Source organism: Nomascus leucogenys, chromosome 17, assembly GCF_006542625.1.
Source record: "Nomascus leucogenys isolate Asia chromosome 17, Asia_NLE_v1, whole genome shotgun sequence".
In the NCBI taxonomy this organism is placed as follows: domain Eukaryota; kingdom Metazoa; phylum Chordata; class Mammalia; order Primates; family Hylobatidae; genus Nomascus; species Nomascus leucogenys.
In genome coordinates, this window is record NC_044397.1 from 35,249,887 (window position 1) to 35,277,568 (window position 27,682).

Here is a 27,682-nt window from a genome sequence, read left to right on the forward strand (position 1 = left end):
AAGCTGGTCTAGAACTCCGGACCTCAAGTGATCCGCCTGCCTCGCCCCCCCAAAGTGCTGGGATTACAGGGGTGAGCCACTGCACCCGGCCCCTATTTATTTATTTTTTTGAGGCAGGGTCTCACTGTGTCGCCCAGGCTGCAGTATACTAGCCTGATCTCGGCTTACGGCAGCCTCCAACTCCCGTGTCTCGAGCGATCCTCCCATCTCAGCCTCCTGAATTGATGGGACTATAGGTGTGCACCATCATGCCCAGATAGCTTTTTTATTCTCTGTAAAGACGGGGGCGGGTGGCATGTCTCATAACATTGCCCAGGCTGGTCTTGAATTCCTGGCCTCAAGGGATCCTCCTGCCACAGCCTCTTGAGTAGCTGGGACTACAGCCGTGTGCCACCACACCCAACTAATTTTTTTAATTTATTGTATTTGTTGTTTGTTTTCCAAGATAGAGTCTTGCGCTGTCGCCCAGGCTGGACTCCAGTGGCGCTATCATAGTTAACTGCATCCTCCGCCTGAAGCTCCCTGAGTAGCTAGGACTACCAGGCACACTACCATGCCCAGCTTTTTTTTTTTTTTTTTTTGTAGAGACGGTTTCCCCCATGTTGCGCAGGCTGGTCTTGAACTCCTGGACCCAAATGATCCTCCTTCCAAAGTGCGGGGATTACAAGCATGAGCCGCCATGCCTGCCCTCTCAAAAGCCTCCGTTTCTCTTACAGAAGGATGTTAACACTGCTCTGCACCCAACCCCCGACCCCCAACTCCACACTCTTCCTTGAGTGCTGTAAGAATTAAAATAAGTGAATGTGAAAGGCTTTGACAAGAGAGAAACTGCTATGCAAATGTGAGGTGACTGAAACCCCCTTTGTTTAAAAAAAGGACTTTTCAAGAAAGACTCGCTGAACTTTTTCAAGGCTCGAAAGTTCCGTATATGCTTTCACCTTTTTCTTTGGAAGTTACTCCAGAATGTATACCTTACTTCCCAGAAGCCTAAAAGAGCTGTCGCCCAACACAATGTAATCCTCAAAACAAGGAAAAGGTAAGTTCGTGACTTGGAATTTGAGTGCCTGGTGTCTTGCCATGATAGAGTGTTGACTTCAGGAACTATTGTACCTGGAACAACTTTTGTTTCCCCCACCAAGTACCACTAGGCTTCTGTGCACTTGGAGTTTTCCTGTCTGTTTTCCTTTTTTAACTATTTTATTTATCGAAGAGACAGGGTCTTGCTCTGCTGCCCAGCCTGGAGTGCAGTGGCACAAACAGCTCACTGCAGCATCGACCTCCTAGGCTTAAGCGATCCTCCCTTCTCAGCCTCCCGAGTAGCTGGGACGGCAGGGAGTGGCACACCACCATGCCCGGGTATTATTTATTATTATTATTTTTTAGAAAGAGTCTCACTCTGTTGCCCAGGCTGGAGTGCAGTGGCGTGATCTCAGCTCACTGCAACCTCCAACCCCAGGTTCAAGCAGTTCTCGTGCCTCAGCCTCCCAAGTAGCTGGGACTACAGGTGTGTGCTACCATGCCTGGCTAATTTTTGTATTTTTAGTAGAGACAGGGTTTCACCATGTTGGCCAGGCTGGTCTCGAACTCCTGAACTCAGGTGATCCACCTGCCTTAGCCTCCAAAAGTGCTGGGATTACAGGCATGAGCTACTGCACCTGGCCCAGCTATTATTTTTTACTTTTAAATTTTTGTACAGACTGAAGTATCACTATGTTGCCCAGGCTGTTCTCGAACCCCTGGGCTCAAGCAGTCCTTCCATATCGGCCTCCCAAAGTGTTGGGATTACAGGCGTGAGCCACTGTGCCTGTCCTGCTGTCTGTTTTTATATTTTATTTAATATTTTATTTTTTTCGAGATGGAGTTTCGCTATGTCGCCCAGGCTGGAGTACAGTGGCGTGCTCTCAGCTCACTGCAACCTCCACCTCCTGGGTTCAAGTGATCCTCTCACCTCAGTCTCCTGAGTAGCTGAGACTACAGGCGGGCGCCACCACGCCCAGCTAATTTTTGTATTTTTAGTAGAGACGGAGTTTCACCGCTTTGGCCAGGCTGGTCTCAAATTCCTGGCCTCAAGTGATCCTCCCGCCTCGGCCTCCCAAAGTGTTGGGATTACAGGCGTGAGCCACCGTGCCCTGCCACCTAGCTTCCTTTCTCAAACAGGGAGTTTATAGGCTTTACTTTCTGATGACTTCAGCATCAGTGTTCACACTTTACAGTTAGTGGGGATTACTTGTCCAAAGTCACAAACTGGTGTCCAGGAGATCCAGGGAGACCCCTCTAGTCTTCTACTCTGATTGTATTAGTCAGTTCTCATGCTGCTAATAAACCTTGTCCTTCCTTGAGCCCAGAAGGACAAGGTTGTGTACTCCAGCCTGGGCAACAAAGTGAGTTCTTGACTCAGAGAGAAAAGTGAAAAAATATAATAAAAAACAAAAAAGAACTGTGAGTCTCCCATGAAGAATTAAAAAATTACAAAGAAATCACTTGGACCTAATTGGCCGGGCATGGTGGCTCATGCCTGTAATCCCAGCACTTTGGGAGGCCGAGGCGGGCAGATCACCTGAGGTTGGGAGTTCGGGACCAGCCTGACCAACATGGAGAAACCCCGTCTCTATTAAAAATACAAAATTAGCCAGGTGTAGTGGCACGTACCTGTAATCTCAGCTACTAGGGAGGCTGAGGCAGAAGAATCGCTTGAACCTAGGAGGCAGAGTTTGCAGTGAGCAGAGATCATGCCATAGCACTCCAGCCTGGGCAACAAGAGCGAAACTCCGTCTCAAAAAAAAAGAAATCACTTGGACCTAATGTGTTTTTGTTTGTTCAGGTGCTGCTCTGTAAAATGTCTTGGTCTGTGTTCTAAATTTGCAAACTTTTTAACTAAACAAAGAGATTTGTTTAGAAGGTTAATGGAGATGAAAGAGTGGTCTCACGCAGACAAAACAGCCAGCCTCTGCCTTTCTTTTCTTTTTCTTTTTTTTTTTTGAGACAGAGCCTTGCTGTGTTGCTCAGGCTGGAGTGCAGTGGTGCAACCTCCGCCCCTCCAGGTTCAAGCGTCTTGTATTTTTAGTAGAGATGGGTTTTGCCATGTTGGTCAGGCTGATCTCAAACTCCTGACCTCAGGTGATCTGCCTGCCTCGGCCTTCCAAAGTGCTGAGATTACAGGCGTGAACCACCGCTTCTGGCCCTTTTTTTTTCTTTCTTTTCTTTTTTTTTTTGAAACGGAGTCTCCCTCTGATGCACAGGCTGGAGTGCAGTGGCGCGATCTTGGCTCACTGCAAGCTCCGCCTCCCGGGTTCACGCCATTCTTCTGCCTCAGCCTCCCGAGTAGCTGGGACTACAGGCACCCACCACCACGCCTGGCCAATTTTTTTGTATTTTTAGTAGAGATGGGGTTTCACCGTGTTAGCCAGGATGGTCTCCATCTCCTGACCTCGTGATCCACCTGCCTCGGTCTCCCAAAGTGCTGGGATTACAGGTGTGAGCCACCGCGCCTGCCCCGCCCCCACATTTTTTTTTCCTTAATGGCAGATTCCTCTTCAGTGTTTTCCTTCGATGAAATGCAAGGAGAGGGCTGGATGCGGTGGCTCACGCCTGTAATCCCAGCACTTTGCGAGACCGAGGCAGGTGGATCACGAGGTCAGGAGTTCAAGACCAGCCTGGCCAACATGGTGAAACCCTCGTCTCTACTAAAAATACAAAAATTAGCCTGCGTGGTGACGGGCGCCTGTAATCCCAGCTACTCGGGAGGCTGAGGCAGGAGATTCACTTGAACCTTGGAGGCGGAGGTTGCAGTGAGCTGAGATTGGGCCACTGCACTCCAGCCTGAGAGACAGGGCGACTCCGTCTCAAAAAAAAAAAAAAAAAAAAGAAATGCATGCAAGGAGATAAGGACTGTCTTGTTGTCAGATCGGTTTATTGTCAAATCGGTTTATTACGGAGCTTGTCTTCACCCACCTAAATTGCGAGCCTTGATATTTTTTTTTGTGGATATCAGAGTTTGCAAAACATATTTTAGGTACCATGGAAAGACACACGACCTGAGTAATGGAGTGATTGCTCATAAACTGTGCTTATTGTTAATTATCAGACATAATGGGCCTTAAAATTGATTTATTGCATTCCGAATTACTTTTGGCCCTGAGCTAAGTTCTTTGCTCAACCAAACATAACTGCGTTGTAAGTCACCAATGACTTCCACATTGTGAAATCTACTGGTCCATTATCTTATATGACCTGTTACCAGCCAGTGACATAGACGGTCACTCCCTCCAGAAATACCATCTTCACCTGGCTTTCTGGATGCTATATTCTGTTGGTTTTCCTCCCACCTCACTAGCTGCTATTTCTCAGACTTTTACTGGTTCCTTCTCTTCTCCCCATCCTCCCAGGACTCAGACCTCCCCACTGGAACAGGATATGGGTTGGGCACAGTGGCTCACATCTGTAATCCCAGCACTTTGGGAAAGGCTGAGGCAGGAGGATCGCTTGAGCCCAGGAGTTCAAGAGCAGCCTGCACAACATGACGAAACCCCATCTCTATAAAAAATACAAAAATTATCCGGGCGTGGCGGTGCGCACATGTAGTCCCAGCTACTCGGGAGGCTGAGGTGGGAGGATTGCTTAAGCCAGGGAGGTGGAGGTTGCAGTAAGTGGAGATCAAGCCACTGTACTCCAGCCTGGGTGGCAGAGCCAGACCCTGTCTCAAAGAAAAAGGGAACAGGATATAGGACCTACTGCTAAACATTCCCGTCTCTGCCTAATCATTACTTCCTCTCGGAAAACCTTGGATCCCTCAAGATGATATTGGCTGTCTCTCCTTGGGGATCCACCCAATCCTATTCATGTCCCCTCAGCACAGGTCACGGGATCATGCTCACCTTGTCTTGCACACTACAATATGAGCAGTTCAGCACAGTATTATGTAATATAACTGGTATGTTCGCAGCCTAACAGGTCACCTTGATCCATCCCTTATAGCTGTGTAATATTCCATGGGATGGATGTGCCATAGATTGTTTACCATGCACTGATCAAAAGTTATCTGGAGGTCGGTGGCTCAGACCTGCAATCCCAGCGCTTTGGGAGGGTGAGGTGGGAGGATTCCTTAAGTACAGGAGGTCAAGACCAGCCTGGGCAACATAGGGAGACCCCCATCTCTACACAATAAATTAATATGAAAAGAAAGCCATCTGGGTTGCTTCCAGTTGGGCTATTACAAATAAAAATGCTATGGACGGGCTGGGCGCGGTGGCTCACGCCTGTAATCCTAGCACTTTGGGAGACTGAGGCAGGTGGATCACGAGGTCAGGAGTTCAAGACCAGCCTGGCCAAGATGGTGAAACCCCGTCTCTACTAAAAATACAAAAAAATGTAGCTGAGCATGGTGGCATACGCGTGTAATCCCAGCTACTCAGGAGGTCGAGGCAGGAGAATTGCTTAAACCCGGGAGGCAGAGTTGCAGTGAGCTGAGACTGCGCCAGTGCACTCCAGCCTGAGCGACAGAGTAAGACTCCATCTCGGCCGGGCGCGGTGGCTCACGCTTGTAATCCCAGCACTTTGGGAGGCCGAGGCGGGTGGATCACGAGGTCAGGAGATCGAGACCACGGTGAAACCCCGTCTCTACTAAAAATACAAAAAATTAGCCGGGCGTGGTGGCGGGCACCTGTAGTCCCAGCTACTCGGAGAGGCTGAGGCAGGAGAATGGCGTGAACCCGGGAGGCGGAGCTTGCAGTGAGCCGAGATCGCGCCACTGCACTCCAGCCTGGGTGAGAGAGCGAGACTCCGTCTCAAAAAAAAAGACTCCATCCCCCCCAAAAAAAAAAAAGAAAAAAAAATGCTATGGATGTTCATGTACAGGTTTTTAAATGCCGAGAAATATTCTTGCTGGGTCATTTGGTAAGTGTACGTTTAATTTTAGAAGGAACTGCCAAACTGTTTTCTAGGATGGCTGTACGATTTTACACTTCCACAAGCAGTGTATGTATGAGAGATCCAGTTTCCCTGCATTCTCATCCACACTTAGTATTGTTCAGATTTCGTATTTCAGCCATTTCAACACGTGTTATTGGTAGCTCGTCATGGTTTTCATGTGTATTTCCTTAATGGCTAGTGATATTGAACATCTTATGATGTGCTTATTTACCATTCTTATACTCTCTTTCACTGAAATGTCCGTTTGAGATTTGCCCATTTTCTTTCTTTCTTTTTTTTTTTTTTTTTTGGAGACAGAGTCTGACTCTGTTGCCCAGGCTAGAGTACAATAGTGTGATCCTGGCTCACTGCAACCTCTGCCTTCCAAGTTTAAGCGATTTTCATGTCTCAGCTTCCCGAATAGATGGGATTAACAGGTGCCTGCCACCACGCCCAGCTAATTTTTGTATTTTTAGTAGAGACAGGGTTTCACTATGTTGGCCAGGCTGGTCTCGAACTCCCAGCCTCAGGTGATCCACCCACCTCAGCTTCCCAAAGTACTGGGATTACAGGCAAGAGCCACCGCTTGCTTGCTTGCTTGCTTCCTTCCCTCCCTCCTTCCTTTTTTGTTTTTTCTTTCTCTCTTTCCTCTCTTCCTTCCTTCTTTCCCTTTTTCTTCCTTTCCTTCCTCTCTCTCTTTCTTTCTCAGAGCCTCACTTTGTCTCCCAGGCTGGAGTGCAGTGGCATGATCACAGTTCATTGCAGTGTTGTCCTCCTGGGCTCAAGCAATCCTCCTACCCCAGCCTCCTGAGTAGCTAGGACTGTAGGCACACACCACCAGGCCTGGCTAATTTTTAAATTTTTTGTAGAGACAGGATCTCACTATGTTGCCCAGGCTGGATTTGCCCATTTTCTAATTGGGTTGTTTGGTTTCTACCTCTCGAGCTTAGAGAGTGCTTTATATATGCTGGAAACAAGTCCTTTGTTGGATATATGATTTGCAAATATTTTTTCCTAGTCTGTGGCTTCTATTTTCATCTTATTAATGTGGTCTTTCACACAGCAAATGTTTAAACATTTTGATGAAGTCCAATTTATGTTTTTTTTTTTTTTTTTTTGAGACAGTTTCACTCTTGTTGCCCAAGCTGGAGTGCAATGGCGCAATCTCAGCTCACTGCAACCCCCAACTTCCAGGTTCAAGCGATTCTCCTGCCTCAGCCTCCTAAGTAGCTGGGATTACAGGCGCATGCCACCATGCCCGACTAATTTTTTGTATATTTATCTATCTATTTATTTATTTATTTATTTTTATTTTATTTTTTTTTGAGACAGAATCTCGCTCTGTTGCCCAGGCCGGAGTGCAGTGGCGCTATCTTGGCTCACTGCAAGCTCCGCCTCCCGGGTTCACACCATTTTCCTGCCTCAGCCTCTGGAGTAGCTGGGACTACAGGCAGCCGCCACCGCACCCGGCTAAATTTTTGTATTTTTTTAGTAGAGACGGGGTTTCACCGTGTTAGCCAGGATGGTCTCGATCTCCTGACCTCATGATCCACCCGCCTCGGCCTCCCAAAGTGCTGGGATTACAGGCGTGAGCCACCGCGCCCAGCCAATTTTTTGTATTTTTAGTAGAGACGGGGGTTTCACCATGTTGGCCAGGCTGGTCTTGAACTCCTAACCTCAGGTGATCCACCCACCTCAGCTTCCCAAAGTGCTGGGATTACAGGCATGAGCCACCGTGCCCAGCCCAGTTGTTTTTCTTTTATGGATTGTGCTTTTGGAGTCACATCTAAGAACTCTTCACCTTTAGCTCGGTGTGGTGGCATGTGCCTGTAATCCCAGCTACTCAGGAGGCTAGGGCAGGAGAATCTCTTAAACCCGGGAGGCAGAGGTTGCAGTGAGCCGAGATCGCGCCACTGCACTCCAGCTTGGGCGACAGAGTGAGACTCTGTCTCAAAAAAACAAAACTCTTCACCTGACCCTACACTATGAAGTTTTTTCCTAGATCTACGATCCATTTTGTATTAACTTTTTGCATAGGGCTGAGGCTCATTTCTTTGCCTATTTGTCCAATTGTTTCAGCACCACTTGAAAGGATCGTCCTTTCCCCATTGAAACGCTTTTATACCTTTGTCAAAAACAAGTTGGTTGGCAGTGGCTCACGCCTGTAATCTCAGCACTTTGAGGGAGCTGAGGCAGGAGGATTGCTTGAGTCCAGGAGTTCGAGATCAGCCTGGTCAACATAGTAAGACCTCGCCTCTACAAAAAATAAAACAAAATTAGCCGGGTATGGTGGCGTGTGCTGATAGTCCCAACTACTTGGGAGGCTGAGGTGGGAAGATGACTTGAACCCAGGAGGTCGAGGTTGCAGTGAGCCAAGATTGTGCCACTGCACTCCAAGCCTGGGTGACAGAGTGAGACACTGTCTTATAAACAAAAAAAAAAAATTATTTTTAAAGAGAGATAGTTGGCTGTACTTGTGTGAATCTATTTCTGAGCTCTCAATTCCATCTTATTGATTTTTGTGTCTATCCCATTGGGGAAACCATACTTTCTTGATAACTGTATTTATATAGTAAGTTTTAAAATCAGGTAGTGTGATTCCAACAACTTTTTCAAAGTGGTTTTAACTATTCTACTTCTTTTGCCTTTCCATAAAGTTTAGAATAAACGTCTATATTTAATACAAAAAAATTGCTGGGGTTTTTGTAGGAATTGCATTACGCCTATAGATCAATTTGGGTTTTTGTTGTTGTTGTTTGAGACAGAGTTCGCTCTGTTGCCTAGGCTGGAGTGCAGTGGCATGATCTTAGCTCACTGCAACCTCTGCCTCCTGGGTTCTAGCTATTCTCCTGCCTCAGCCTCCTGAGTAGCTGGGATTAGTACCAGGCGCGTGCCACCACACCCGGCTAATTTTGTATTTTTAGCAGAGACGGGGTTTCACCATGTTGGCCAGGATGGTCTTGAAATCCTGACTTCAAGTGATCTGCCCGCCTTGGTGTCCAAAGTGCTGGGATTAAAGGCGTGAGCCACGATGCTCGGCCCCTATAGATTAATTTGAAGAGAATTGGTATCTTTACTATAATATGTTGGATCTTCCAATTCAATCCCAATCTTGTGGTTAATGAAAGAATCTGAAGTAAAGGAAAGAACTACGGGATTGAAATGGGGTGCTGGGAGCAAATTTCTCTAGAATCTGAACTCTCTTCAACTGCTGATCAAATGGGGTCAGACTCCATCCTAGGGAACTGAGAAGGGTCTGGGAGACATAAATATGCCAACTCACCTGTGTAGGTTTACAGTTTACAACATTACCTTGGGTTTCACAAGTCAACTGCAAGAAAGGAGTTAGCATCCCCACTTTTTTTAAGCCAGTGTTTTCATATCCTTTATTCCCAAGTCAGTGTATTTGTCAGTTTGAATGTTACATGTATGATAAAACAGATTATGAAAAGCATACTTACAACGAGAACATTATCTTATATAACTGATCATTGAATATGCAACTTCTTGCAACAATAACTTAATGGACCCAACTCTGCCTTCTGAATGGACCAATTTTATGATTCTCCTAAAACGTTTTGAGTTGGGTATAGTTTCTTGTTGCTTCTTCCTGTGATCCAAGGCTTAAAAATGAGGCTGGGCACAATGGCTCACGCCTGTCACCCCAGCACTTTAGGAGGCCAAGGTGGGAGGATCACTTGAGATCAGGAGTTTGAGACCAGCCTGGCCAACATGGTGAAACCCCATCTCTACTGAAAATACAAAAATTAGCCGGGCATGGTGGTGCATGCCTGTAATCCCAGCTACTCGGGAGGCTGAGGCAGGAGAATAGCTTTAACCCGAGAGGCAGAGGTTGCAGTGAGCTGAGATCGTGCCCCTGCACTCCAGCCTGGGCAACGGAGCGAGACTCTGTCTCAAAAAAAAAGGAATGAATCTCTGGAAACTAGCAATTACAGCCAGACCTCCCTAGGACCAAGGAGACAGGAGTCGCGGGAAAAAGACACTACAGGTGATGCCCACAGTCTCAAGCACTGTGGCATATGCTTGACTTCAGAGCATTCCAGCACTCAAGGTCAAGTGTGGTGCCATCTGTATATCCTGTCATCGCAAATGCCCACAACTGCTACAATTAACAGGATATGGGAGAGAGGAGGCACATCATGTGTGGAGGAATGAATCAGTCCCAACAATTATGTGAACATTTCGAAAAAATTTTTTTTTTTTTGAGATGGAGTCTCGCTCTGTCCCCCAGGCTGGAGTGCAGTGGCCTGATCTCGGCTCTCTGCAAGCTCTGCCTCGCGGGTTCATGCCATTCTCCTGCCTCAGCCTCCCGAGTAGCTGGGACTACAGGCACCCACCACCACGCCTGGTTAATTTTTTGTATTTTTAGTAGAGGCGGGGTTTTACCTCGTTAGCCAGGATGGTCTCGATCTCCTGACCTCGTGATCCTCCCGTCTCGGCCTCCCAAAGTGCTGGGATTACAGGCGTGAGCCACCGCACCCAGTCAACGTTTCGAAAATTTCAATACCAAGGATTAGCTTCTAAAATACGACTTTACATGCTAGCGCATGCCTGTAGTCCTAGCTATTCAGGTGGCTGGGGCAGGAGAACTGCTTGAGCCCAGGAGGTCGAGGCTGCAGTGAGCTGTGATCACACCACTGCACTCCAGCCTGGGCAACAGACTGAGACCCTGAGACCCTGTCTCTAAAAAAAAAAAAAAAAAAAAAAAAAAAAGACAAGTTTAGGCTGAGCACAGTGGCTCACACCTGTAATCCCAGCACTTTGGGAGGCCAAGGTGGGAGGATCACTTGAGCCTAGGAGTTTGAAACCAGCCTGGGCCACAAAGTGAGACTCCATCTCTACAAAAAAAAATCAAAAAATTAGTCGTGCATTGTGGTGCACACCTGTGGTCCCAGCTACACAGGAAGCTGACACAGGATGATGGCTTGAGCCCAGGAGTTCAGGGCTGCAGTGAGCCATGTTCATGTCACTGCACTCCAGCCTGGGTAACAGAGTAAGACCCTGTCTCAAAAAAAATGAAATAAATTGGCCAGGCGCAGTGGCGTGGCCTAAAATCTCAGCTACTCAGGAGGCTGAGGCACAAAAATCGCTTGAACCTGGTAGGCAGAGGTTTCAGTGAGCTGTGATCACACCACTGCACTCCAGCCTCGGCAACAGACTGAGACCCTGTCTTAAAAAAAAGACAAGTTTAGGCTGAGCTGAGCCCAGTGGCTCACACCTGTAATCCCAGCACTTTGGGAGGCCACGGTGGGAGGATCGCTTGAACCTAGGAGTTCAAAACCAGCCTGGGCCACAAAGTGAGACTCCATCTCTATAAAAAATAAATCAGCCTTGCGTTGTGGCACACACCTGTGGTCCCAGCTACACGGGAAGCTGACACAGGATGATCGTTTGAGCCCAGGAGTTCAGGGCTGCAGTGAGCCGTGTTAACGCCACTGCACTCCAGCCTGGGTGACAGAGTAAGGCCCTGTCTCAAAAAAAATAAAATAAACTGGCCGGATGCAGTGGCGTGCGCCTGTAATTCCAGCTACTCAAAAGGCTGAGGCACAAGAATTGCTTGAACCCGGTAGGCAGAGGTTGTAGTGAGCTGAGATCACACCACTGCAGTCCAGCCTGGGCCACAGAGTGAGACCCTGTCTCAAAAATAAATGCATGCAAGTTTATAGACAGAAGCTATACAGCTAGCCATTCAATAAAATGCATGTGCAATATGGTGGAGGAGCTGTTGTGAACATCCCCATTTGAATGCTGGGCAAACAGAGTAGTTCAAGGTCCCCAGTGCAGCAGGTCCTACTCATTTCAGAAGGGAACTCTGCAGAAACTATGCCCATCTGGGCAGAGCCCCCACTCCACTGGCCTGGAGAGCCACGAATCCGGCGCGCGTCTTCCCCACCTTGTCCGCCAGGGGGCGACAAGTCCCTGCTCTGGGGTCGCGTGCCGCAGAGCTGGCGGGAGATGGTTGAGGGGCGTGGGTGGGTCAGCGTTCCTTGGGGACCCGTGAAGCCTGCGCTTAGGGCTCACCGCGTGGGTCCCCAGCACAGACAGGAGGCGGACAGCTTCCTGTGAACTGCAGGGGAGTCCCCGGACGCTGTCCTCCAGCGAGGTGGGGACCGGCTATGTCCCTCAGTTCCCCCTCGGTCCTCGGGCCACAGGGATATTAGACTAGGGGGTCAGTTCTGCCAGCCCTGCCCAGGCCTCTTTTGACCAGAGGAGCTACGACAGACGCGGAGTTCACGCCCCTTGGCGACCGCGGTCTCCTGAACTCGACCCCTTCCCTACTCCCATGGGGAAGAACCTCGCCCCTAGAACAGCCTCCCCTCCAGGTGTCTTCCCTACGCTACCCCTCCGCCGGCCGGGAACTCCGCCAGGCCTAGAAACGCCGACCCGGCCCTTTCCAGCTCCTCGCTGGCTCGTTCCTGGTCCCCGCCCTCGGCCGCCCGCCAGTCCCCGAGGCGTACACGTGTAGATCTCGTCACGCCCGGAAGTCTCGCGTTACTCAAACGCCTCGCGCAGTCGCACTTGCGCTCAGGGAAGGGGCGGGGCGAACGGAAGCCGGGAAGGCGATTTGTAGCTCGCGGGGTACGGGCGCGCGTGCGCACTCCGCAGCCCGTTCAGGACCCCGGCGCCGGCAGAGCGCCAACGAGCTGGCTGGCTGCTTGCACCCACATCCTTCTTTCTCTGGGACCTGGGGTCGCGGTTACTTGGGCTGGCTGGCGAACCCTTGAGTGGCCTGGCGGGGAGCGGGCCTCGCGCGCCTGGAGGGCCCTGTGGAGCGAAGAGAGTAAGCACGGGAGGGGCGGCAGAGGGGCGCGAGATTGAGGGCGACGCGATGAATGAATCGGAACGGGGGGTGGGGAGACACGGGATCTGGAGGAGGTGAGTGGGAGAGGACGAGGGGCCGGAAGGAAACAGGGACATCGAGTGTGTCCCCTCTCGGGTGCACCCTTTATTTTTGTTTTTGTTTTTGTTTGAGACAGAGGCTTGCTCTGTTTCCCAGGCTAGAGTGCAGTGGCGGGCGCGATCACGGCTCACTGTAGCCTCGAACTCCCGATCTCAAGCGATCCTCCCGCCTCGGCCCGGGTAATTAAAAACATTTTTCTTAAGATAGGGTCTTGCTATGTTGCCCAGGCTGGTCTCAAACACTCCGGCTCCAGTGATCCTCCCGCCTCGACCTCCCAAAATGCTGAGGTTACAGGCGTGAGCCACTGCCCGGCCAGGTGCACCCATTGTACAGGAAAAGGGGTAGGAAAGGCTTCGAGGTCACTGTGATCCCTCTGATCGCGTCCCTTTCCCACGCCAGGGCACACAGCATGGCAGAAAACCGAGAGCCCCGCGGTGCTGTGGAGGCTGAACTGGATCCAGTGGAGTACACCCTTAGGAAAAGGCTTCCCAACCGCCTGCCCCGGAGGCCCAATGACATTTATGTCAACATGAAGACTGACTTTAAGGCCCAGCTGGCCCGCTGCCAGAAGCTGCTGGACGGAGGGGCCCGGGGTCAGAACGCCTGCTCTGAGATCTACATTCACGGCTTGGGCCTGGCCATCAACCGCGCCATCAACATCGCGCTGCAGCTGCAGGCAGGCAGCTTCGGGTCCTTGCAGGTGGCTGCCAATACTTCCACCGTGGAGCTTGTTGATGAGCTGGAGCCAGAGACCGATACACGGGAGCCACTGACTCGGATCCGCAATAACTCCGCCATTCACATCCGAGTCTTCAGGGTCACACCCAAGTAATTGAAAAGACACTCCTCCACTTATCCCCTCCGTGATGTGGCTCTTCGCATGCTGAGTACTGGATCTCGGACCAGAGCCATGTAAGAAAAGGCCTGTTCCCTGGAAGCCCAAAGGACTCTGCATTGAGGGTGAGGGTAATTGTCTCTTGGTGGGCCCAGTTAGTGGGTCTTCCTGAGTGTGTGTGTGTGGTCTGTAACTATTGCCATATAAATAAAAAATCCTGTTGTACTAGTGTCCTGCCACCCTACTGCCACTGACTCTTTCCTGTGTAAATTCTGTGTGTGCCTGAATGGGGATGGTAGGAAATGCTACAAGTATCTAGGTGAAAGGGGAACCCAAGTGTTTCTTGCCTCTATAGAGAGCGTAGATTATGCTATGAGCAGTGTAACAAAACAGTACAGTGCAGAAGCCCAGTCATCCCAATGTCTGTTTGTTTGTTTGTTTGTTTTGAGACAGAGTCTCACTCTGTCATCCAGGCTGGAGTGCAGTGGCGTGATCTTGGCTCACTGCAAGCTCCACCTCCCGAGTTCACGCCCTTCTCCTGCCTCAGCCTCCCAAGTAGCTGGGACTACAGGTGTCCGCCACCACACCCGGCTAATTTTTTTGTATTTTTAGTAGAGACGGGGTTTCACTGTGTTAGCCAGGATGGTCTCGATCTCCTGACCTCGTGATCCGCCCGCCTCAGCCTCCCAAAGTGCTAGGATTACAGGCGTGAGCCACCGCACCTGGCCCCAATGTTTGTTTTAAAGATTTTCTTCTTCTGTTTGGGTGCAGTGGCTCCAGCCTGTAGTCCGAGCTACTGGTGGAGGCTGAGGCAGAAAGATCGCTTGAGCCTGGGAGTTTGAAGGTGCAGTGAGTTACGATCGTGCCACCTGCACTCCAATCTAGATGACATACTGAGACCCTGTCTATGCAAAAAAAAACCATTTTTTTTTTTTTCTGGGATGAAGTCTTGCTCTGTCACCCAGGCTGGAGTACAGTGATGCCATCCTGTCTCACTGCAACGTTCACCTCCTGGGTTCAAGTGATTCTCCTGCTTCATCCTCCCCAGTAGCTGGCATTACAGGTGAGCGCCACCACGCCCAGCTAATTATTTTTGTATTTTTAGTGGAAACACCATGTTGGCCAGGCTGTTCTTGAACTCCTGACCTCAAGTGATCTGCCCGCCTCGGCCTCCCAAATACAAAAAATTTTTGAAAACTAGATGGGTGTAGTGGCTTGCACCTATAATCCCAGCTACCTTGTTAGCTGAGGCAGGAGGATCGCTTGAGCCCAGGAGTTTGAGGCTGCAGTGAGCTGTGATCACGGCACTACACTCCTCCAGCCTTGGTGACAGAGCAAGATGGTATCTCAAAAAAAAAAGAAGGAAACAAACTAAGACTTCAGGACCTTGTTAGTGTCAGGCTCCGTGGTAGGGACTGGCAAGTGGCTTCATTTAATTCCTGGACCTGCAGGGCCTACCTAGATGGCACCCAGGCTTTCAGGTGCAGAGCCCTTCAGACCCTTTTTTTTTTTTTTTGAGACAGTTTCACTCTGTCATCCAGGCGGGAGTGCAGTGGTGCGATCTCAGCTCACTGCAACCTCTGCCTCCTGGGTTCAAGGGATTCTGCCTCAGCCTCCTGAGTAGCTGGGACTCTAGGCATGCATCACCATGCCCTGCAATTTTTTGTATTTTTAGTAGAGAAGGGGTTTCACCATGTAAGCTAGGCTGGTCTCAAACTTCTGACCTCAAGCGTTCTGCCCGCCTTGGCCACCCAAAGTGCTGGGATTACAGGCATGAGCCACCGTGCCCGGCCTTCAGACCCTTCTCACTGGGCTGCTCCAGTGGCAAAGTGACCCCCCCTCCAAATAATTACTGGGCACACAGGTAATACTTTCTGTTTGGATATTTGTGGGATGACCTGATTTTTCATATTTATCAAACTAGAGTCAACTAAAGCAATGTTTATCAAAGTGGGTTGTGACCCATTTGTGGGTCACAGCTTCTTAAAAAAAAAAAAAAAAAAAGCCAGGCACGGTGGCTCACTTTGGGAGGCTGAGGCGGGCAGATCACGAGGTCCAGAGATCAAGACCATCCTAGCTAACATGGTGAAACCCTGTCTCTACTAAAAATACAAAAAATTAGCCAGGCGTGGTGGTACATGCTTGTAGTCCCAGCTACTCTGGAGGCTGAGGCAGGAGAATCACTTGAACCGGGGAGGCGGAGGTTGCAGTGAGCCGAGATCGCGCCACTGCACTCCAGCCTGGGCAACAGAGCAACTCCGTCTCAAAAAACAAAAATAAAAAAAAACAAGGCTGGGTGTGGTGGCTCACACCTATAATCGCAGCACTTTGGGAGGCCGAGGCAGGTCAATCTCTTGAGCCCAGGAGTTCGAGACCAGCCTAGGCAACATGGCGAAATCCCATCTCTACAAAAAATATAAAAAGTTATCTGGGCATGGTAGCACAAAACTGTGGTCCCAGCTACTTGGGAGGCTGAGGTGGGAGGATTACCTGAGCCCAGGAGGGGGAGGTGGCAGTGAGCTGAGATCAAGCCGGTGCACTCCAGCCTGGGCGACAGAGCAAGACCTTGTCTAAAAAAAGAAAAGAAAAAGAAAAAAGAACCCAAGTTAAAAAAAAAAAAAAAGTGCAACTTAAATGGTGGTGTTTTATTGCAGATTTTTTTTGTTTTTTTGAGGCAGAGTCTCTATCTCCTAGGCTGGAGTTCAGTAGCACAATCTCGGCTCACTGCAACCTCTGCCTCCCAGGTTCAAGCGATTCTCCTGCCTCAGCCTCCTAAGTAGCTGGAATTATAGGCGTGTGCCAACACACCTGGCTAATTTTTGTATTTTTAGTAGAGATGGGGTTTCGCCATGTTGTCCAGGCTGGTCTCAAACTCCTGACCTCAGGTGATCCACCCACCTCAGCCTCCCAAAATGCTGGTATTACAGGTGTGAGCCACTAGGCCTGACCAGCAGATTTTTTAGTTAGGCATGTGTATATATATGTGTAGTATAATAGGATGTACATTGTGTTTTTTACTGTTTGAGGTCATAAGAGTTTAAGAGCCTCTGATTTACAGGTTAGGAACAGAATTTCACTCTAATTCAAGTAAAGGTAGTTTGGTTTGGAGGTCTGAAGATCAGACTTCTAATTCATCAAAATCCCTTCCTCTGGCATGTGCATATGAAATGGTCCCTACATTCACAGAGCTCGCCATCTAATTGGGAAGGTGGACACATAATTTTTTGTGAATGAGTAAGATGTGTGAGACATAAGAGTAGCAATGATAAGGAAATGTAGAGATGGAAAGGGCTAATAACTTCCTGGTGGGACCCAAAACGGTTTCACTCACCTTTGATCTGGGTGTTGAAGGATGTATAGGAGTTTGCCAGGCAGAAAAGAGGGGAGATGGCATATTTGGCAGAGAGATCACAGTGGGGCGGGGAGATGGGTAGATTTGGCTGGGAATGGTGGCCATGCCTGTAATCCCAGCACTTTGGAAGGCCGAAGAGAGAAAATCGCTAGAGCTCAGGAGTTTGAGACCAGCCTGGGCAATAGAGTAAGACTTCGTCTCTATCAAAAATTTAAAAATTAACTGGGCTTGGTGGCGTGCACCCGTGGTCCAGCTACTCAGGAGGCTGAGGTGGGAGGATTGCTTGAGCCCAGGAGGTTGAGGCTGCAGTGAGCCATGACTGAGGGCTTGTGAAACAGCAAGAACCTGTCTCAAAAAACAGTGGGCAAGGAGGGGATTAATGAGTAGGCAGCTACGTTCTGGGACCGGAGGGACTCGAGGTGGCTAGAAAGCAAGAGGTACTGGGAGACAAGGCTGTAGACATTTCTTTTTTTTTTTTTTTGAGACAGAGTCTCTATCGCCAGGCTGGAGTGCAGTGGCATGATCTCGGCTCACTGCAACCTCCAACTCCCTGGTTCAAGCGATTCTCCTGCCTCGCCTCCCGAGTAGCTGAGTAGCTGGGATTACAGGTGCACACCACCACACCCAGCTAATTTTTGTATTTTTAGTAAAGACAGGGTTTCACCATGTTGGCCAGGATGGTCTCGATCTCCTGACCTCGTGATCTGCCCACCTACAGCCTCCCAAAGTGCTGGGATTACAAGCGTGAGCCACCGCACCCGGCTGGCTGCGGATATTTCTATTGGGCCACATCCCTTCCATCAGCCTGACTGCAAGGCTTCCTTGCCTGGGAGCCCCCCAGTAGCCGAGCGGGGAGCTGGCAGGAAGCTGGATGGAGCTGTGTCTCCCTGCACGTATGTGCTCCGGGCCTGAGCCCAGCAGAGGTGGTGGCAGGCAGCCTTTCCCATCTGGTTTGTTTTGGCAGTTCCCTCCTGCAGCCTATTTGTTTGTTGTTTCTACTCCATGTTTTCTCACTGCTTGCCAGTGGGGCTTCCCTCAGTGGCAGTTCTGCAGAAACAGACCTCCACATTGCCACTGAAAGAAGAGTGGGGCCTGGGGCTCACTCTTTTGTGTGTGGGGGGGCGTGAACCAGGCTCCTGCATCTACTGGAGTCCATGCAGGGCAGGTGGGGCAGGGAACCCTGCCTGCAGGCCCAACCGTAGGGAGGCTGGCTCCAGCCTCTGTTCTCCTCCCTCTACTGGCTCTCCAAAGTGACTTCCATCAAAGCTTGGGAGGCCAGGAACAGTGAGCCACGTCTGTAATCCCAGCACTTTGGGAGGCCCAGGCAGGCGGATCACCTGAGGTTAGGAGTTCAAGACCAGTCTGGCCAACATGGTGAAACCCCGTCTCTACTGAAAATACAAAATTAGCTGGGTGTGGTGGCAGGCGCCAGTAATCCTAGCTACTCAGGAGGCTGAGGCAGGAGAACTGCTTGAACCCGGGAGGTGGAGGTTGCAGTGAGCCAAGATCGTGCCATTGCACTCCAGCCTGGGCGACAGGGCGAGACTCAGTCTCAAAAAAAAAAAAAAAAAAAAAGCTTGAAAAACAGGGGACAGGGGTGAGGAGATGGAGGCAGAAGGTGAGTGCAAATGCAATGCCCTGCCCTCCTTTTTACATTTTATTTATTTATTTATTTATTTATTTTAGAGACAGGGTCTCACTCTGTAGCCTAGGCTGGAGTACAATGGTACAATCATAGCTCACTGCAACCTCGAACTTCTAGGCTCAAGCAATCCTCCTGCCTCAGCCTCCCAGGTAGTTAGGACTACAGGCGGAAAAAATAAAAAAAAGAGCTACTATTGTTTTCTTTGTTTGTTTATCTGTTTGTTTTGAGACGGAGTTGTGCTCTTGTTGCCCAGGCTGGAATGCAATGGCATGATCTTGGCTCACTGCAAACTCCGCCTCCTGGATTCAAGTGATTCTCCTGCCTCAGCCTCCTGAGTAGCTGGCATTACAGGCATGTGCCACCAAGCCCGGCTACTTTTTGTATTTTTAGTAGAGACGGGGTTTCACCATGTTTACCAGGCTGGTCTCAAACTCCTGACCTCAGGTGATCCGCCTGCCTCAGCCTCCCAAAGTTCTGAGATTACAGGCGTGAGCCACTGAGCCCGGCCAAGAGCTAGTATTGTTTAGTATGAAGCCATTTTGCTAAGAAATGGTTTTAGGCTTCTTAATAGGAATGGGGAGAAGTGAAGGAAAGCAATTTTGTGTGTGTTTAATTCTCAAGTCTGAGTTATTAGTTTCTGCCAGAATCAGTTGTGGCTCGCATAGCAGGGAAGGGGACAGGGCCTTGAAATATTAAGTGGTTTAGTCAGGCTGATGATCCCGCTAGAGAGGCCCAGCACTTTGTCCCAGGTGAGTTTCTGGTGCTTGGTCAGGAGTTGAGGGAAAAATGGTGTTTCACAAACCCTCAAACCACCAGAGAGGTTGGACAAGAACGTGTCAATTGTAGTTCCTTAGGAAACAGATGTCCAATTGCACAGAGATTTGGGATGAGGCAAAGGTCATCCTACCAGAAGGAAGCCTGTGAAAATGGCCACTTAAGGTCCAATCTTCCTAATGACATTATGGGTGTTTTTCAGTTTTTGTGTTTGAGTTTAGCACTGTTTTCTAATTTTGGTCACGTATTGTTTTTGTAATGAGCAAAAGTTCATTACAAAAGTTTTTTTTGTTTGTTTGTTTTTTTTTTTTTTTTTGAGACGGAGTTTGGCTCTGTCACCCAGGCTGCAGTGCAGTGGCACAATCTCGGCTCACTGCAACCTCCGCCTCCCGGGTTCAAGCAATTCTTCTGCCTCGGCCTCCTGAGTAGCTGGGACTACAGGTGCACACCACCATGCCCAGCTAATTTTTCTATTTTTAGTAGAGACGGGGTTTCACCATATTGGCCAGGCTGTTCTTGAACTCCTGACCTCGTGATCTGCCTGTCTCAGCCACCAAAGTGCTGGGATTACAGGCGTGAGCCACTGCGCCCGGCCTACCAAAGTTTTATGAAGCCTATTCCTGACTGATCCTTTGTTCTCCAAGTAAGGTGATCAGGGAGTTAGTTATCAAACTGATGAGGGGCCAGGCGAGGTGGCTCACGTCTATAATATCAGCACTTTGGAAAGCTGAGGTGGGAGGATCATTTGAGGCCAGGAGTTCGAGACCAGCCGGGGCAACACAGTGAGACCCTGGCTCTATAAAAAATAAAGTTATTTTTTATAGAGTTATATTTTTTATATAAAAAATAAAGAAGTTAGCCAGGCATGGCGGTGCATGCCTGGTGTCACAGCTACTTGGGAGGCTGAGGAAGGATGATCATTTGAACCCAGGAGGTCGAGGTTGCAGTGAGCTATGATCATGCCACTGCACTCGAGCCTGGGGAACTGAGCAAGACCCATCTCTAAATAAGTAAAAATAAAACTGATGAGATACCTCAAGAAGTCATTTTATTGCCCATTCCAGTAACTAATAATTATCTGATGAATGAATGGGTCAGTGGATACATGGATGGTGCAGAGGAGAATGGCTTGCTGTCTCCTCTATAACAAGCCTCTGCTCCCTTAAGAAAAGGCAACCATCTCGTCACTTGAAGAATGCAAACAGAGGGTGGACTTTCACCTTCACAGGACCTGCTAGATTTCTTCCAATTCAGTCTATTAGTCTTGTTTGCTATTAGACAAATATACTTCCCTGAAAAGGGAAAAATTATTTGCTGGTTGATGAACTAAGACACGAGCAGAAGAGCTCACTTAGGCCGGGCACGGTGGCTCACGCCTGTAATCCCAGCACTTTGGGAGGCTGAGGTGGGTGGATCACCTGAGGTCAGGAGTTCGAGACCAGCCTGACCAACATGGTGAAACCCCGTCTCTCAAAAAGATACAGAATTAGCCGGGTGTGATGGTGCATGCCTGTAATCCCAGCTACTTGGGAGGCTGAGGCAGGAAAATTGCTTGAACCCAGGAGGTGGAGGTTGCAGTGAGCCAAGATCGCACCATTGCACTCCAGCCTGGGCGACAGAGCGAAACTCCGTCTCAAAAAATAAATAAATAAATAAATAAATAAATCACTGGGCATGGTGACTCATGCCTGTAATCCCAGCACTTTGGGAAGCTGAGGCAGGCGGATCACCTGAGGTGGGGAGATCGAGACCATCCGGGCTAACACAGTGAAACCCTGTCTCTACTAAAAATACAAAAAATTAGCTGGGCGTGGTGGCACATGCCTGCAATTCCAGCTACTTGGGAGGCTGAGGCAGGAGAATCACTTGAACCCAGGAGACGGAGGTTGTGGTGAGTCGAGATCACGCCAGTGCACTACAGCCTGGGCAATAAGAGCAAAACTCCATCTAAAAAAATTAAGTAATTAATTAATTAAAAATATATATAGACACTGAGAGACACCTCTCTCCACCCCACTATTCTGACGATGCTTTTTCAGTAAGTTGCATGGTAGGGGCAGCTATAACACAATACCCAAGGTAAAGTGCCACGAATCTATCCCTGGCTCCCCAGAGAAACAGGAGATGTTGCTGGAGGAAGGCTAAGGAATACACTGGACATTTGGTCTCCAGGCCTCCCAAGAAAGGACAATGGGAGAAATAATAAAGTGGGGAGTAGGGCAATAACAGCTAGTGTTTATCGATTACCATGTGCCAGGAGTTACATAATCCCACCGCAGCTGTGGGAGGCAACCACTATCATTTCCACCTCCCCCACTCTGCAAAGAAGGCTCAGAGATAAAGTCACCTGCCCAAGTTAGGCGCCTGGCAAGTCAGTGGCAGAATTCAGGCCACCAGGCTGGGTGCGGTGGCTCACGCCTGTAATCCCAGCACTTTGTGAGGCCGAGGCAGGAAGATCACAAGGTCAGGAGTTCGAGACCAGCCTGACCAACATGATGAAACCCCGTCTCTACTAAAAATACAAAAATTAGCCAGGCATGGTGGGAGGTGCCTGTAATCCCAGCTACTCAGGAGGCTGAGGCAGGAGAATCGCTTGAACCTGGGAGGCTGAGGTTGCAGTGAACCAAGATCACTCCACTGCACTCCAGCCTGGGCAACAGAAGAAGACTCCATTTAAAAAAAAAATAATAATAATTCAGGCCACCAATCCAAGCACTCCTGGTCACCAGACAACCAACCCCTTGAAGCCACCAGGCCACAGATCTGTTTGCTGAGAACAGAAACCTGGATGTCTGGTTCTATCAATGATTTTCTGACCAAGCAAGTAGCCCTTGCCTCATGGTCTCCAAATTGACTTTGGCAAAGGATTTTCCTTTGGTTCTCCAGCAGGAATCCCTTCTTCAGTGTTCCTTTTTTTTTTTTTTTTTTTTAAAGAAAGACAGGGTATTGTTCTTTCACCCAGGCTGGAGTGCAGTGGTGCGATCATAGCTAACTGCAGCTTCCAACTCCTGGGCTCAAGCAATCCTCCAGCCTCAGCCTCCTGAGTAGCTGGGACTACAGGCATGTGCCAGCATGCCTGATGAATTTTCTGTAAAGACAGGGTCTCCCTATGTTGCCCAGACTGGTCTCAAACTCCTGGGCTCAAGGGATCCTCCCTCCTTGGCCTCCCAAAGTGCTGGGATTCCAGGCGTGACCTACCGTGCCTGGCCCCCCAGCATTCTTGCTTCCTTCACAGTTCCCCAAAGGCCACCCAACAAGGTCCCCAGCCACCTCCCCTCCCAGCACAGAAGGTCTGGGCCTCTGGCTGAACTCGAGCTGAGCTGAGAAGCCACTGCTTGGAAATGAGGAGGGGAAGAGAAGCCAGGAGGCCCCTTTCCCAAGTCCGACTCCAGGCATCTGGGGCTCCGTGCTGCCTGGGGGTCTGGGACAGCTCGGGGGGGGGGTGTAAATTTGCTTCTGCTTGGATTTCCAATCTGAATCTGCTGCCAGGAGGAATCCGTGGAGCACAGCCTGCCTCCACGCCCACCATCCTCCTGTCACAACTGGCCCTTTCAAACTCTGCCTCAGTGGCTGCCTGCTCAGGAAGTGCATGGAAGCTTCGCACACCCGAGGATCCCAGGGAGCTGGGTTGATGGAGGATGGCTCAGTGCCCCCTCTAGGCTGGGCTCTTCTCTGAGCATGTAGTGGAGGGACCACATAATACAATCCACACATGGGTGGTGACCACAGAAAAGGGACATGCTGGACGCTTGGTAGTCACAAAAATGCATCAGAACTTCCATACGCAGCCCTTCGCTCTCTTCGATGACCAGGGCACCTGCACTACATGACTCCAGATGGTACCATTCCCATCAGAGTCTCTATGGATGCCCCTGGGAGTTGGGCAGTGCTCAGCTTTGATGGCTGTCCATGGCAGTCCTGCCAGTGAGATGCCTAAGACATGTACATAAATGACGGCAGTGCCAAGGAAGGAGACGATTTCCTGCTGGGAGATCAAGAAAGGCTTCATGGAGGAGGCGATGCACAGATTTGGGCTTTAAAGAAAAGGAGGAGATGGTGTGGGAGGGTAATCCAGGATGAGCCGAGCGAGGGCAGGAAGGCACAAACCATCTCCTGCGGTGGAGGGAGTGGGAGTGAGCAAAGCGGGAGAACAGGCTTGAACATGAAGTGAAAGGTAGACCTTGGAGGGTCTCAGTTCTGAGGCAATAGGAAGCCATGGCAGGTTCCTGTTCAGGGAATTAGCACAAATGAGGCTGTTCAGTGGGAAAGTTAATTGAGCAGCAGGGTTAGGGATTAACTGGAGGGGTCAATGAGGAGATGCTTTGCAGTGGTCCTGGGCCTGTGGGTCAGCAGCATGCTAGAAGATGAAGAGCAGGCAGATGGCAGGGGTGGGGAGCACTGGGCAGGGGGACGGTGGGCATTGGACGGGGACCCCCATAGAGCTTCTTGTTTTCTTCCTGTTCCTCAAGGACAGATGAATGGACCCTGCATAGCTCAGTATCCAAGAGGCTCTGGGCTCCAAACCAGCCTCTCCCCTCTTAGCGGAATTACTATGGCTTCAAGCCGGGTATGGTGGCACACGCCTGTAATCCCAGCACTTTGGGAGGCCGAGCTGGGCAGATCACTTGAGGTTGGGAGTTCGAGACCAGCCTGGCCAACATGGTGAAACCCCATCTCTACTGAAAATACAAAAATTACTGGGCGTGGTGGCACATGCCTGTAATTCCAGCTACTTGGGAGGCTGAGGCAGGGGAATTGCTTGAACCCGGGAGGAGGAGGTTGCAGTGAGCTGAGATCATGGTGCCACTGCACTCCAGCCTGGGCAATAGAGTGAGATTCCATCTCAAAAAGAGAATTACTATGGCTTCGGATTGGGTATGGGGCGAACCAAGATCCTCTCCTTCCTCCGAAGCTGCAATCACAGCTCTCTCTCCAAAAGCCCCAGGGGACAAGGCAGTCACCACTCCTATCCAGCAGGCTCCAGCATTTAGAAGCTGGTGCCCCCGGCCCATCTCTCACTGCTCTTCTACTGCAGACAAGGATGTAGGGACCCCAGAGAAGCTGTGTGAGAGGAGGGGCAGGTCCCACAGCCCAAAAGGCTCCTCCTCCTCCAGCTGTGTCCACCCCACCCATCTGTCTCTGGCCCCCTCTCCATGGTTAGGTCAGGGCATTGACGCAGCAGTCAGGGTCCTGGGAGAGCAGAGGCTGGGGAAGGGGAGCAGCCAAGACAGAACGCACGTGCGGCCATGTGTGGACGTGAGTGTGCGTGTGCACGTCCCAGGACTCTGGAAAGGATCAGAACCAGGAGCCGAGTGGGGCTGGGGGAGCCTGGACAGCAGGTTTGGGAAGGCTCAAGGTGAGCAGAGGATTCAGGGGAGCAGGGTCTGAGGGAATCAGGCCAGCCAGAAGCATACCAGCCTCCGTCTTCTGACCCCCACCCATCCATCTTGCCAAACCACTCATTTTTTCTTTTTTTTTTGAGACATGGTCTCCCTCTGTTGCCCAGTCTAGAGTGCAGTGGCGTGATCAGAGCTCACTGCAGCCTCGACCTCCCGGGCTCAAGATCCTCTGACCTCAGCCTCCTGAGTAGCTGGGACTACAGATGTGTACCACCATGCCCAGCTAATTAAACAAAAATAAAAATTATAGACATGGGATCTCACTATGTTGCCCAGGCTGGTCTCAAACTCCTGGCCTCAAGCAATCCTCCTGCCTCAGCCTCCCAAAATGTTGGGATTACAGGTGCGAGCCACTACACTTGGCCCAAATCCCCCTCCCATCAAGCTGTTCATCTCACCACACCCTCATGGTCCCTCACCCCTGACAGGTATTTATTCAAGTCACTTTCTCAGCCTGGTGTCTCTGACTACCTTATTTTAGATACCCCTGCCCGTGTCTTTTCTCCTTAGTTCTACTGGCTATTTGAAACCCTCTATCTTTTCTTTTTTCTTTTTTTTTTTTTTTTTTTGAGACGGAGTCTTGCTCTGTCCCCCAGGCTAGAGTGCAGTGGCGCGATCTCGGCTCACTGCAAGCTCCGCCTCCCGGGTTCACGCCATTCTCCTGCCTCAGCCTCCCGAGTAGCTGGGACTACAGGTGCCAGCCAACACGCCTGGCTAATTTTTTTGTATTTTTAGTAGAGACGGGGTTTCATCGTGTTAGCCAGGATGGTCTCGATCTCCTGACCTCGTGATCCGCCCACCTCGGCCTCCCAAAGTGCTGGGATTACAGGCTTGAGCCACCACGCCCGGCCTTTCTTTTCTTTTCTTTCTTTTTTTTTTTTTTTGAGACAGGGTCTCACTCAGTTGCCCAGGGTGGAGTGCAGTGGCAAAACCACAACTCACTGCAGCCTCAACTTTCTGGGCTCAAGTGATCCTCCCACCTCAGCCTCCCAAGCAGCTGGGACTCTAGGCACATGCCATCACACCCGGTTAATTTTTGTATTTTTTTGTAAAGATGGGGTTTTGCCGTGTTGCCCAGCTGGTCAAGCCAACTCCTGGGCTCAAGTGATCCTCCTGCCTTGGCCTCCCGAAGTGCTGGGATTACAGGCATGAGCCACCTCACCCAGCCGAAATCCTCTACCTTGTACCCATTTTTGTGTTCATCATCGGCAACCCCACTTGAATGTCAGCTCCATTCCCTGCTCTATCCCCAGGTCCTTGGCCAGGGGTAGGTAGGAAATCCATAAACATCTTTTGAATGAATGAGTGAATGTTTCCCACTCTTTCCAAACAAAATCCAAATTCTTCAGAGAGGCATTCAAGACCGTAGACAGCCTGACTCCTCCCTAAGCAGCACCCTGGCCTCATCTTCCACCTCTCTCTTCTCCACCTTCCCTTCTGCTCACCTGTAGGGAGACCCCCTGACACTACTGTTACGGAATAAAAGATGAAATGCTCCTGATTATTGTAAACACAAAATTGCATGCAGGATTGTGTAAAGACAATGCCAGGTTGGACTGCTAGAATGAGCCAACAGCCTGTGATGTGCTTCCCCCTGCATAGAGCCTATGAATGGACGTACAGTCAGGGAGGTTTCATATCACCAAGATTTCTATCCCAGAAAAGCAGATGTTCATAGCTCTGGGAATGGAATGCGACCCTTGTGGAGAGCCTATAAACGGACGCATTGGGGGGCGCCTGTCCATATGGATAAGATAGGGCTACAAACGCCCTCATCTTGCTGTGGCTCTTCTAGGCCTCTTTAGGGTTAAGGCATACTCCCTTCTGAGAATTTCTGGTCTAACCGGTTGTCTAGCTTCACGTCCTGTTTCCATGGATTGTTTGTAACCAGCTTTTGTTGCAATTGTTACTGCTGATTAGTGTCTTGCTAATCATAGGTTATGGAAAGATTGTGTTTCTGTTTTAAGGCTCTGTTAGAAATTACTGAAGCACACACTATATTGTAAATTCTTATCTCTGTATACTGTACTTCTACATACAAGTGTACTGTACTTCTACATACAAATGTTATGTTAAAGAATTACTTCATCCCCATGTGACCATCTCACCTCATAATCAAATGACCCTAAATCTCTCACTAACCTACCCCTGCCCTCACTAAACTTAATAATAAATGCTGGTATATCCGGTGCATTGTTGACACCACGGGACCAGAAGGTGGTGACCCCCCTGGACCCAGCTTTCACTATCTTGTGTGTGTCTATCATTTCTCAACCTGCCGATCCGTCTGGGAACAAAGAGATAGCCCCGTTGCACTGCGGGCTGCTGGCCAGATCCCACAATACTCACCTGACTCTCCATTCACTTTGCTGAAGCGACAATCCCCCACCCACCTCATACCTCTTCCCATTGATGTCCTACCCGCCTTCAAGGCTGAGGTCATTGTCACCTCCTCCCTCAAATCTTTCTTGACTTCTCCCAGCTAGCGGTGAGCTCCCTCTTCCAAACTCTTACGGCTCAGATCTGCACATTCCAGTCTTTTTTTGTTTTTGAGACGGGGTCTCACTCTTTCGCCCAGGCTGCAATGCAGTGGTGCGATCATGGCTCACTGCAACCTCGACCTCCTGGGCTCAGGTGATCCTCCTGCCTTAGTCTCCTGCATATTTGGGACTACAGTCATGAGCCACCACACCTGACTAATTATTTTTTATTTTTATTTTTTTTTAGAGACGAGGTCTTGCTGTGTTGTCCAGGCTGGTCTCAAACTCCTGGGCTCAAAGGATCTTCCTGCCTTGGTCTCCCAAAGTGCTGGGATTATAGGTGTGAGCTGCGGCGCCTGGCCCTTTCT

The 27,682-nt window shown here is 49.9% G+C and overlaps 1 protein-coding gene across 2 annotated transcripts; it reads left to right on the forward strand.

Moving 5' to 3' along the window:
• The first annotated feature begins 645 nt into the window (after positions 1-645).
• On the forward strand, positions 646-13,906 carry POP7 (POP7 homolog, ribonuclease P/MRP subunit). Of its 2 annotated transcripts, none has more exons than XM_030797293.1 (2): positions 646-1,036; positions 13,229-13,906. In XM_030797293.1, the coding sequence occupies exon 2, from the start codon at positions 13,239-13,241 to the stop codon at positions 13,659-13,661; it is 423 nt and encodes a 140-aa protein (XP_030653153.1). In that variant the 5' UTR covers positions 646-1,036; positions 13,229-13,238; the 3' UTR covers positions 13,662-13,906. The 2 variants fall into 2 exon arrangements, with proteins under 2 accessions (XP_030653153.1, XP_003278150.2); XM_003278102.4 differs by lacking the exon at positions 646-1,036 and adding an exon at positions 12,458-12,709.
• The last annotated feature ends 13,776 nt before the right edge of the window (positions 13,907-27,682 follow it).

Bases quoted from the DNA above. Each gene is read 5' to 3' on its own strand.
- POP7 (XM_030797293.1), top strand. From the start codon at position 13,239: ATGGCAGAAAACCGAGAGCCCCGCGGTGCTGTGGAGGCTGAACTGGAT.